Source organism: Leptodactylus fuscus, chromosome 8, assembly GCF_031893055.1.
Source record: "Leptodactylus fuscus isolate aLepFus1 chromosome 8, aLepFus1.hap2, whole genome shotgun sequence".
Classification (NCBI taxonomy): Eukaryota; Metazoa; Chordata; class Amphibia; order Anura; family Leptodactylidae; genus Leptodactylus; species Leptodactylus fuscus.
The window spans coordinates 49,651,872-49,665,098 of record NC_134272.1 but is presented as its reverse complement, the minus strand read 5'-3'; the positions used below and the strand labels follow the sequence as shown (position 1 = coordinate 49,665,098).

The 13,227-nt window shown below is 41.1% G+C and overlaps 2 protein-coding genes across 2 annotated transcripts in view; both read right to left on the bottom strand.

Moving 5' to 3' along the window:
* The window catches only part of LOC142217244 (uromodulin-like), a 73,598-nt gene extending 71,396 nt beyond the window's left edge, over positions 1–2,202 (bottom strand). The window contains exon 1 of the mRNA XM_075285438.1: positions 2,079–2,202. Coding sequence (XP_075141539.1) covers positions 2,079–2,202 — 124 coding nt within the window. The remainder of the gene's footprint in view (positions 1–2,078) is intronic.
* A 3,273-nt stretch (positions 2,203–5,475) lies between these two features.
* LOC142217243 (uromodulin-like) overlaps positions 5,476–13,227 on the bottom strand; it is a 78,567-nt gene continuing 70,815 nt past the window's right edge. Inside the window, exons 14-18 of the mRNA XM_075285437.1 lie at positions 12,986–13,225; positions 10,215–10,368; positions 9,004–9,088; positions 7,192–7,227; positions 5,476–5,549 (exon numbers count right to left, since the gene is read on the bottom strand). Coding sequence (XP_075141538.1) covers positions 5,476–5,549; positions 7,192–7,227; positions 9,004–9,088; positions 10,215–10,368; positions 12,986–13,225 — 589 coding nt within the window. The remainder of the gene's footprint in view (positions 5,550–7,191; positions 7,228–9,003; positions 9,089–10,214; positions 10,369–12,985; positions 13,226–13,227) is intronic.

The following is a 13,227-nucleotide window of genomic DNA, read 5'->3' as shown; positions in this document are numbered from 1 at the left end:
TTATTGTCAGTTTGTGCCAATAGAGAGGAGTTAAACAGGGGGAAGGTCACTGAGGGGGCATTATACTAAGTGAAAGATGCTAAGGAGGCATAATAATGTGTGGTGGCTCCAAGAGGACGCTATACTATGTGGAAGCCACCAAGGGGGCATTATACTGGTGAGGACTACAAAGGGGTTATGTGGTGATTATAAATTTTTACCCAAGTACTTGAATATAATTCATGTTTTTCAAATGTTCCTTTGCTATGGACTAACAGCTTTCCTTGCAGAGGGTGAAGTACATATTGGTTGCTCAATAATAAGCATGTTGCATTTTATCCTATTAATATTATAAATGTGAAAGTTTGTGGGTTTGTGAGTTTGTGTGTGTTTGGATGTTCGGATGTTTGTTCCTCAATCACGCAAAAACCGCTCGACCGATTTGGCTGAAATTTTCCACAAACATAGTTAATACACCCGATTGCGCAATAGGCTACTTTTCGTCACAATAGCGCACATACGTTTGTGCCAGGAACCCCACAAAACCCAAACTCACACCACCATCTCTGCAATCTCACACACTTTGGACCATAGCAAGCCACAAAATTCCTATTGCCCTCTACAGCAGAGGTCAGCAACCCCACACAATCTCATATACATATACTTTACCACTTTGCCCCTCACCTTAACGATACTCCAGGAGGCGCTCTATAACGCTCCGGAGCAGCCATGTTTGCCGACCCCCACCGCTCTAACAATCCGCGACACCGCCCACCCATGTCAATACCCCTAGGCGATCTAATAAATGCAAAAAAAAAAGTTAAAAAAAAAGTTAAAGAAAAAATAAAAACAAATAAAAAGGATTAAAAATTCAAATCACCCCCCTTTCCCTAGAACACATATAAAAGTAGTTAAAAACTGTGAAACACATACATGTTAGGTATCCCCGCGTCCAAAATCGTCCGCTCTACAAAGCTATACAAATATTTTTCCTGTTCGGTAAACGCCGTAGCGGAAAAAATGGTCAAAAGTGCCAAACCGCCGTTTTTTCACTGTTTTGATTCTGATAAAAATTTGAATAAAAAGTGATCAAAGCAATAACATTTCCCGAAAATGGTAGAACTGCAAAGTACACCCGGTCCCGCAAAAAAAGACGCCCTATGCATCCCCGTACACGGACGTATAAAAAAGTTACGCCTGTCAGAATATGGCGACTTTTCAAAAAAAAATTTTTTAACGTAGTTTTGGATTTTTTAAAGGGGTCAAAATGTAAATAAAACCACATACATTTGGTATCCCCGGAATCGTAACGAAACACAGAATACAGGGGACATGTCAATTTGGTTGCACAGTGAACGCCGTAAAACCAAAGCCCATAAGAAAGTCGCAGAAATGCATTTTTTCTTCAAATTCACCCCATTCTGAATTTTTTCCCTGCTTCCCAGTACATTATATAGAATAAATAATGGTGGCATCATGAAGAAAAATTTGTCCCAGAAAAATTAAGACCTCATATGGCTCTGGGAGCGGAGAAATAAAAAAGTTATGGGGTTTAGAAGGAGGGGAGTCAAAAACGAAAAACCAAAATCAAAAAATGCCATCGGCGGGAAAGGGTTAACTTCAAATACTTCTGTCCCAAAGTCACTATGTAAAGTTTCTCACAACACCGTATATATAGCAGCTCAAATACAAAGTAACTGCAACACAAAAGTCTCATGTATTGTCTGAATTACAGCAACAACAAGATACAAAGTTACATTTCATATCCCATACCTTATACACAGTACGAAAACCTTACCCACGCCTGTATATACCCACTGCTACAATCACCGCAGACGAAGTCGCGGGTACCAGCTAGTATGAAATAAATGATACATTAGTCTTTACTAGTTTTCTAGTTTATAGTTTATATCTGTTTAGTTCTCTAGATTTTTTTTTTTTTTTTTTTAAAGGACAATAGCTGAAAATCAAATGATAAGGTCTGTAGCACTCTTGGCCCTGAAGATTTGATAATAAGCATGATATTATGACATGGAAAGGCTTTATAAGTTACAGTAAAAGAAGATATTTACATCACTTGGTCATCTTGGCATACATACCACTGGAATTTGAAGATAACGGATATGAAGTAGATGTTGTTCCTGTAGTAGATGAAAATGTTGTAGACCATCCTGGTGCATATGTGCATAATATCAGAAGTAAGCCTATAATGTGATGCGCCATGATCATGTCTATCCAACTGTACCTGTCTCATGTAAAAGAGGTGGCAATATTTATACATCTCTTGAACAGCTCAAAACTTGCAAAACCACATAATTACAATTTTTACGAGAAAGTAAAATATGAACCATAAGCTAAGTCAACTATCAGTTCATGCTATAAAACATACATTATAGGATTTTTTTCTTGTTTTGCTACTGTAGCACTGACAGAACCAAAGCAAAAGAATGAAGAATACTTCTTTTGCCATAAAAAACATTAGTCATATTGTGATTAATTCCAGTAGAAAGAAGTTGAAGTTTGAAGGACATATAACCTTTAATATGATTAACTGAAAAAGTAATGGTGATTCCGCCAGTCGAACAGTAGAGGGCGACACTCTAGGTTGGTCACTCTACAGGGGTCAGCAACCAACGGCATGTCAAGATTAGCAATTGAAACATATTTCCCAGGCATAGAAGCCCAAGTCCCTGAAGGGGTGCCAGCCCAAATGTTTCTGTAACATCTCTGCCTGTTCAGGTCTCTGTGCCACCCTCTGCTCGCATGCTGCGGCACAAGAGGCGTGTGCAGTTTGATAATTTGCTTAAAGTTTTTAGTTGCACTGTGTGAACACGGCTCTAGTTCTGTGATTGTATTTGCATCACACTCGTCTTCTGCCCTTGTTGTCTCTGTCTATTCAGTGGTTACATTTTGTCTTGCCTGTGATTGACAGCCTGCCTTCCTGTCAGGTTCAGGGTGGGTTCTTCCTCCCCTATTTTGTCTTTGCTCACATTCACACTGGTGCCTGTTATTGCCTTGTGCTTGCTGGTTTCCCTTGCTGTTTATTTACTTGTATTCTAATCCTTGACCTCTGGCTTCCCTACTGACTATTCTTTTGGACTCCGATTTGGCACTGCATTGCTCGACTGTTACCGAACCCTGGCTAGCTGACCTCCCTTTGTTGTTGTTTGTCTTGCCTGCGTTTTGTGTATCACTTATACAGGAAGGGAACGTCTTTGTGGTTGCTGCCTATTACGTAGGATAGGGCCTGGCAATAGGAAGGGACAACTGGGGGCTTCAGCTTAGGGCTCACTGTCCCTTGTTTCCCGTTCCAGGGTTCAACAGCTACTGGGGAATTGCTGTACTATTAATTCTCTAACAGTTTCCCAGCAGTTTTGTTTGGACTAAACAAGATAAAAACTGCTGATAGGTCCCAGGCGTTAAGTGAGCATCATAATACATAATGATGTGACCCCTGAGACCCAATCAGAGGTTGCTGATATCAGACAGAGGCGCCAAAGAAAACAAGGAATCACACCTGAGTCCATGGAAGGTGGGTAACATTATTTTTTAAGTTTGATAACCTCTCTTGTGCTTCCACTTATTATCTTACAGGGTCTGAAGAGATCCCACAGTATGATAACGCGTGAGTGGTGAATCCCAAACATTTCTGGTGCAGCTGAATCTGAAAATGTTGTAAAATTCTTTGGGGCCACTATGGAATATTATACTGTGTGAAGAGGCCACTGTGGGGCATTATACTGTGTGATGTGGCAACTTTGGATCATTATAATGAGTGAAGGCCACCATGGGACATTATACTGTGTAGAGGGGCCGCTATGGGACCTTATTCTCTACAATGGTCTGTTTTTTCACAAAAAAAAATAGGCAGTTTTCAAATAAAAGTGCATGCAGTTTTGTTCAAAAAATCCCCATGTTAACGCAACTTTACATCAAAGTGAAAGTACCAGCGGCCTACGGCTGAATGCAGCTACAGTTACATAGTGTGTCACCACCCTAAGGGTGCCGCCAATAGGTGCTTCTGGATGCATACATTTACCACTAAGGCTTGGTTCACAAAACCCTTTGATTTCAATTGGTTTTAAAAGCCATCCACAGTTGTGTGTTTGAAGCATTGCCATCTGGTATCCGCTCTTTTGGGCAGGACTTGCAGGACTTTTTCTTCATCGAAAAGGTAAGGATACCAGAAGGACAGCAACCAATCTGTTATTTTTTAACATTGAAGGAACACGAACGGACGCAATCAGACTCAAGCAATCAGTTTTTTGAATGGACACCCATTGACTAATCAGTCTAGAAAGACAGGTTCGGGTATCCGCTGTGTAAACATTTGGAATCCTTTTTGTACCAAACCATTTTCTTTATTAAATTGATCGAAGCTGACGGATACCAGGCACAAGTGTGAACCTAGCGTAATTGAGGACATCTAGTGGGAAAGTACAGGTGCGTCCCAGGAAATAGCAGTAAACACATGTTAGCACTTCTGTGTTATGGTTTGGGGTATATGACTTTAGCATAGGGGTAGTCAGCCCTATGTTTTATTTTGTAATTTAAATTGGCACAACAAACAGAAAAGGTTCCTTTCCCCTGCTCTAGATGATATTCTAATGAGACTAGACCGTATACAAAGACAAAAATCTGAACTTTTGAAGATTTTGTATGAGTGCAGCCAGAAGGCTGAAGAGATACTGTAGCAGCTTATGATGTGGCTCTAGAAGTCCAATAAAGACGGTAAAGAAATTATTTTTTCTGTATACCATGTTTATATGACATTGCAGAACATTGAAATTTGATTTTTGGGAGAGCAGTGAGATTTCTTTTTTAATTTTTTATGGGAGATAAGTGTCTGTAATGCCACAACTGTCCAAAGAGACCCCAGAGTATAATAAAAACACTTCCGGATTGGGCAAACAAGTTTCATTGAAAGCTAAACTGGCGGGTGAACCTCGTGAATATTTACAAAACAGATCTTAACATATTGTTTGTTTATATTTTTTTATTATTGTTTTATACATTACTTTATACAAAAGGAAAGTAAGTACATTAGTCTTTGCCCTTGAAGAAGTCTTGAGGGCAAAACACCGAGCGAGGAAAGGCTTAGCATGCTTCTTAGCAAGAAAAACAATGTACTATACTTTATATTGCATTGAAAGCTTCAGCTTTAAGGACCTTGTAGATATATAAATGGCAATAAGCCTTTATTAAAGCCACTGCAAACATGCTGATATTACATACATATTACATACGCTTTAGAACCTTAGGCTTGTCTTTTTCATAGTAACACATTTCATATTAATGACAACATCAGAAACATTTTCTATGACTTATTTCATTTGTTTCCATTGGTAATTATCATTCATAGTGTATATAGATATTATAATTTGTGATAGTAGATATTAATCACAATGTAATTATATTAAATATTGAATACACAGGCAAGCATGGAATAGATTATTCATAAACCAATGCATTCCTATTCAAAGGTATGTGACCAACTTAACATGTAAAAAACATGGTTCCAGATAGGAATAGCAGAATAGTAGCCAAGCTTGACACCATACAGGATGCACCTAAAACAAAATAAGAAAAAAGTACAGGATGTTATAATAAGACACTATGAAGATTAGATGTAGCTACAACCTGTATCCATCTGTCTGTATGGCTTGTGTTCTCTAAATACAGTAAGATTAAATATAGCGGCTCATCTCATATTACTATACCTTTTACAATGCAGACACCAAATAATGGTGAGATACCAGTTTTACAGAGCGCTGTAACATTTTTGACACTCAGGTATTGTCCTCTTTCACTTTCCTCAACTATTATATCTAGCCATTTTATCATGACAACTTCTTCTAGCCATGACTAGTCTTTGCACTCACACTTGGAATCTTGATTCTATTCCTGAGAAAGATCAGGGCACCCTACACAGTAATAACACCCGCTTTGTGCTCTAAAATGTAATAACAGTCCAACACAGTGATAATTTTCCCCATTGTCTCCTTTGTTCCTCACAGTGATAATATCCCCTAGGGCAGTAAATCCCCAGAAGCTGCTGGAAACCCTGGAGAAAGGGGCACAAGAGACAGTGAGCCCTAAGCTGAAGCCCCCCACTGTCCCTTCCTCTTGCCGGTTTAGGTAATAGCTGGCAACTTGGAGACGATCCCTTCCTATGTATATGAAACACAAAATGCAGACAAGACAAACAACAACAAAGAGAGGTCAGCTAGTCAGGGTTCGGTAACAGTCGAGCAATGCAGAGCCAAATTGAAGTCCAAAAGAATAGTCAATAGGAAAAGCCAAGGTCAGGATTAAGAATGCAAGTAATAACCACGAGAGAAAAGCCAGTACGCACAAGGCAATAGCAAGCGCCAGTGTGAATCTGAGCCAAGCATAAATAGGGAGGAAGAACCCGCCCTGGAGTTAATAGGTAGACAGGATGTCAATCACATGGCAAGACCAGAATTAACCACTTCATGAACAGCGGCAAACAAGGGCAGAAGATGGGTGTGGTGGAAATTCAATCACAGAACTAGGGGTGAGTTCACACAGTGCAACCAAAAACTTTAAGCAAGGAACCAAACTGCACTCCTGGACCGCCTCATGCGAGCAGAGGGTGGCGCAGTGACCTGAACAGGCAGAGACGTTACATTGTCCCTCCAGTTTACCCCAAACTTCAAAGTCATACTGATAGGGAATTTAGATTTTGAGCCCTACTTGGGGCAAGGTTGACAATATCTGTAGATTGCTGAAGGAAAATTTTGGTGCTATATAATACATATAAATAATGCCCACTAAGAAATAATTCTTCTTTGTGTCCTCCCACAAATATTAGTCCACCCCCAAGTAATAGTGCCCATTTGTGTACCCCAAATATTAGTACTATCTGTGAACTCTGGAAGCAATAGTATCTCTTTTGTGCTCCCTATGTGTACCCTCAAGTCCCCCTGTGCCAGCTGTCTTACTATTTGTATGTATTTTGATCTAGTTCTTCCATACACCTTAAATTCAACACTACCACCCACCGTGGTGCACAATTTGTAAGGAAGCACTTAAACAATAGTAAGGTAAGTCTTAGTTACTCCCCTATCCTTTATAGATGGGTATCTTGTTGTAATTGGAATACCCATTTAATGTTTTATATTTTTCCAATAGACAATTTCTTTTTATCACTTTTTATAACATTTTGAGCTTCAAGAATTAAATGCTTACCTCCTCCAATGTTGGGTGAGCTAACAGTGCGATCATCTGCAATACATAAAAACCATAGTTAGAAAGAAAAAATAAACATTCTTCATAGTATAACCCCTTTAACAGCATGAACTTGCAGCCAGCATTGTATACAAGGATGTGAACTTTTTTTTTTTTGCCCACAATTATAGTATATTTTTTTAGGAATAATATGGTCAATTTAAGTAACACTCCTTCATGTTGTTTGTGGTTCAATGTGTATCATGGCTGTGGTGGATATTGTATCTGTGGTATCTTATGTCCTGAAGACATTAGACTTGCCTTTGAATCTTACACACATCCTCTTCAATACTGACATTGAATCCATTCAATCCCCGCCACTGCCGGAATCTGCTTCCCTCTATATTTCTATATATGCACATATAGTTCTGTAAGATCACATAGAATTAGCTCATGTTGAGCACAATACCCTGTGTAAGATCGTGAAAGACACCCCCTTAACACTGAAATCCTAAATAAGCAGCATTATACACTATTCCCCATTTTATATAAAAACCATAATAAACCATATAAACCTCCATAGTATTGATTTGTCAAGGCACAATATGATCACATTGGCTAGTAGATGGTATTGTTACACCACAGATGCAGTGTAATACACCCATTAATCTAGATTTTGCTGAGTCATTATTGATAGTGATGTAAGAGTTAATATTTTTGACAAATGCAATTTATGTCTAGAAAGTGTGCTGAGCAGGCTTTGACCATTATCTGGTTCTGGGAGGAGAAGCTATATAAGCCCTGACAGAAGTGAACACATGATATGCAAGACTGCACTGAAAAAGCACATGTAAAATTGGGTACCCATTGGGGCTGATCCGGGCTGGGAGAAATCTAACCGTATGTTGGTGACAAGACTGAGAATGGATACCCACCAGAAGTTGTGTAGTAGGGAATGGTGGCTGCTTCTTCGGTGATTTCTGCATAAGCAGGAGTTTCGCTTGATGCATATTATGAGAGTATGGTGGGGTGAGAGTAGCAGTGAGTGAGGATTTCCCTGTGGACAGAATAGGTGCTAGCCATGTTGTGGGGTGTACAGAGTGCTTGATCATTTAAAAAGCATGCTATTGTATGTGGTGTCATCCTTTAGAGAAGGTGCTATGCCATGTGGATTAGCATTGGTGCCCTGAGCAAGAGGGGTGATGCTAGGCCGTATAGAAATGGTAGATAGCTGAGTCTTGTTGCCATGTTGCTTGGCATAGCGTTGTTATGCAGGAGGGATCTGTGTTTGTGAGGGACAAGCAGCGCCGCACCTTCCATGAGGCGACCTGAAGCGACCTGAAGCGACCTCTTTCTTTGGCTCTCCAGCCAAGCTCTGCCCAAAGTCTGCTGCTGAAGCTGGCTTCTTAAGCTCCCTTGATGAGCAGACCCTCTGCTGAATCGCTGCTGGAACATCCCCAAAGTGTGGACTGGAGAGGGGGTGGAATGACAGGTCCCACTACTAACCTACCTGCCATTCCTAAAAATCCAACCCAGTACTGAGCATTTACCGAAATGCTCAGCAGACGAAAGTTGTCTGCTGAGAACAAACATTCTTTGGCTGCATTTACACTGAGTAACGCTGGGGTTTTGTTGTGCTTATTTTTGCACATAGCGCCGCGTTAACGCGGTGCTATGTGCAAAAATAAGCACAAAAAACGCCAGCGTTACTCAGTGTGAATGCAGCCTTTCTGGAGTTTTTTCATCTCACCCACCTTAATAGTCTGGATGAGATGTACACCCCCTCCATTACCTGACCAGCCATCGGCTTACATAATAATAAAATATACAAACCTTGTAGATATATAGGACCCACATACAAACTGGCATCAGTCGTCTCACTGTCACCGGCGCTCAGAGCCCTCGCTCCATTACAGATCTAAAAGTTAAAAAAAATTGAGGCAAATATAATTAATGAATAATCATCCATTTTACCTTTAAGGGATAGTTTCATTAAAGCAACCGTTCTGTGAAAACAATAAAGACCGCAGGGGAATATAATATTGCATAGCACCCATTTATTGAATATGGGCCAAAACCACCAGTAGGTTAAAACAAAAGTCCCCACTGCTGGTTTTGGCTCATAGTCACTAGCGCAAATCATGGACCAAAACACTGGCATGTGAATAAAGTCTCTCAGTTGCTCTTGACAGTGACTTTAAAAGGAAGTACTCGAATACAGCACCTCCCCCTGTGCTGCCCATATACCCTAGGGGTTCATTCACATGACTGCTCCACTCTGCACTTAGTCTCAAAAGTGGAACTGCTTACAGTATATAACAGTATGTCGCTGGTAGGCAGAGACTCCTACTATACTGCTAGTAGTCCCTCTCCTGGCGTAAGGCGCAGGTTGGTAAATATGGCCAACACATAAAAATTGATCATGTCAATGTACCCAAGTAGTGCAGACTAATTGGGACTGAGTACAGTGTGGAGCCTCTCTCCTCTCTTCTAATCCAATGTGGTGGCCTACGGATTTAGACTTCCAGCCACCATAACTACTAACAGAGGTTTAACTTGAAGTTCATGGGCTCCAGTGCAAAATCTATAATGGGGCCTGTATAGGTGGCAGTATATTGTGTGCGGGGGTTTTATAGGGGCAGTTTATTGTGTGGGGAACTGCATAAGGGGCACTATTTCTTGTGAGGCCTGTAAATGGGTCTGTTACTATATGTGGGCGCTTACTGTGAGGGGCCCAGTAAATAAAGTAGGCTCTGATGCTCTATATTACTCTAAAATGAAAGAATACAGAACCAGCTGAGATTTCAGTATAGCTCCCTGGCACTGTCACTAAAACAAGGGAGGGGGGAGAAGGGGGTATATTAGAGCAATGTGGGGCACAGCAGTTTGGATCAATGGAGATACCCTTGGAGCTCCAGATTGCTTTTGCATATTATGAAATAAATTCATATCTCAGTAAAATAGGCATACATTGTCATGGGGAAAAGAAGTGTTACATTCAGGTGAGCCTTTGTTCCACTCTGGTGCCAGACTCTCAGACTTACAGGTATGCAGAATGTATCACAAATATGGATGCTGCAGTACAGATATACAACATCCAAATTCTTTACGTATCCAAAGAGCCGAAGAGAAAATTGTCCATTCACAGAAGCTCCATTTTGTGTCACATTAATGCTAGAATCTTGCTTGCTGGGGCAGCTGAAAAAAAAAATCATAACTAGAGATGAGCGAACACCCAAATGTTCGAAGTTCGAAATCAGATTCGAACAGCCGCTCACTGTTCGAACGGGTTTCGAACCCCATTATAGTCTATGGGGAACATATACTCGTTAAGGGGGAAACCCAAATCCGTCTCAGGAGGGTCACCAAGTCCACTATGACACCCCAGGAAATGATACCAACACCCTGGAATGACACTGGGACAGCAGGGGAAGCATGTCTGGGGGCATATAAGTCACTTTATTACATGGAAATCCCTGTCAGCTTGCGATTTTCGCAAGCTAACTTTTTCCCATAGGAATGCATTGGCCAGCGTTGATTGGCCAGTCTTCAGAATTCGGCCAATCAGCGCTGGCTGTGCCGGAGGAGGCGGAGTCTAAGATCGCTCCACACCAGTCTCCATTGAAGCTCGACCTTAGACTCCGCCTCCTCCTGCAGAGCCAGTGCTGATTGGCTGGAGACTGGCCAATACATTCCTATGGGTATGCGGTGAGGCAGCCGAACTGAGCGAGTGCACACACTCACCACTGCTGTGCAGAGACCGGCACACACTCAGCTCTGCTGATTCTGTATACTGATACTGTATATTGGCCAATCAACGCTGGCCAATGCCAGCGGTGATGCAGAGCTGAGTGTGTGCCGAGCTCGCACAGCAGTGCTGACCGGCACACGGTGTAGTTGAGCAGAACTGGCTCAACACTGCTGAGTCTCTGCACGTCTTCTGTATCTCATTCGGCCAATCAACGCTGCTCAATGCATTCCTATGGGAAAAAGTTTATCTCACAAAAAACACAATTACACACCCGATAGAGCCCCAAAAAGTTATTTTTAATAACATTCCCACATAAATAAAGGTTATCCCTAGCTATCCCTGCCTGTACAGCTATCCCTGTCTCACAGTCACAAAGTTCACATTCTCATATGACCCGGATTTGAAATCCACTATTCGTCTAAAATGGGGGTCACCTGATTTCGGCAGCCAATTACTTTTTCCGATTTTTTTCAATGCCCCCGTTGTCGTAGTTCCTGTCCTACCTCCCCTGCGCTGTTATTGGTGCAAAAAAAGCACCAGGGAAGGTGGGGGGGAATCGAGTAATGGCGCACTTTACCATGCGGTGTTCAATTCGATTCGAACATGGCGAACAGCGTGATATCCGATCGAACATGTGTTCGATAGAACACTGTTCGCTCATCTCTAATCATAACCCGTCTGGAGTCACTCCGATATCAGTAATGATTGAACAGATACGTATACGTAAGCGAGTTGGTCTTGTCCACCAGAATATCAGAGAATTCTCTGGTGAATCTAGACGCTAATCTACGTGGTTAAGGGTTAAGTTTCACCGCATCAAAACCTTTACTAAACAATATTTACATCCAGTTACATCAAGAGGGCATATTTGTCTCACAAAAAAATGGCCTCCATTAATCTTATTTACAGTTCCTCATCATTATCAAGCCTGGTCGCAAGTGGGAATGTTTTTCAGGACGTGTGACTTGCAGTGTGTAGGTTTTCCCAGAATATTTTAATTTCACATGTACTAAAAAATGTGATAGTCATTCCCCCTACTTACATACCACCCCCCTTGCTTACAGGTCAAAAATTTGTGACAAAATAGTGCATATATCATCATGTACAGTAAAAGCCCCATAAGTTCAATATATGCCATATATGCCATAAATGCACAGTGTATTGCCCCCTTAGTGACCCCAACAGGGTTTATTACCCACTTAGTGGCCCCTACAGAGTATAATGCCCTCCTAGAGGCACCTCACAGTAAAAGGCCCCCTAAGTCCCCCCACAATGTGACAATTTGTTAGTAACACTTGTTTTTTCCAATAGGTAATGTCCTAGAAGTGTAACAATAGCATTATAATTTTGAGGGGCCATTATATGAATAATGAGGGCCAGTGACTGCTGGGTAGCAGTAAGGGTTAAAATCTTAAGAAGTGGAGCTGGAGTCTGTATCTTCCTAATGGTTTCCTTCAAGATTGGAGGGGCTACAGTTTATAAGGGCATTGGCAGGAAATAAAGGTTGCCTTTAAGCAGATATGGACAGAAAAACATGTTTCCTGGTGGGTTATTAGTAGAAGAAAGTGTTTTTTTCTGTTTTTGAGTGGCTCATTTGATGTCACAGTGGATGGTGGTAGGCCGTGCTTGAACAGACCACGGAGTTATGGCCCACATGCCCACTAACTACCTGCCGTGGTTCTCGGAGAAGCTTATGAGCTAATCTGAAATACGGGTTTTATTGATTTTACAGATAAAGGACTTTATAGTTTGTGTCCAGTCACGTTAGAAAAAGTTGTGGCCAGTCCCACTCAACCCAAAGATAAGTCTATGGTCTTTTTAATTTAGTTGTTTTCATTAATGTATGAAAGGAAGATACAAATGTAAAAGTGGACAAGCCAGTGTATTGTATATGAGGCGGGAGGGTCCTCAGTATCATATCGTTTCAAATTTGTTGGGCCAAGGAATCCCCATCTAAGCAATGAATGTAAGCAGTGGAAAGCATAGAATACTGTATGAGACATATATAAACATATACAATCTATATGAGTAGTATCCCCCAGTATATGTTCCTGAGATACATACCTGTTCTTAATGATGTCATATCTTGTTGAGGAGTTTATTGAGGGTGCAGCATAGCAGTTTGTCATCCGCACGGCATATTTAGAACTATCTGATATTTTCAGAAGAATTCCAATATACAAGTTGCTCTTGGATGTCAGCGTAACTTGAGATCCTGTATAAGGTGTTATATAATTTGAGTCTTGAAAGAGAGCCATAGATACTTGTAGTTGTCCTGTGTTTTCCATGACCACAGTTGTTGTGCT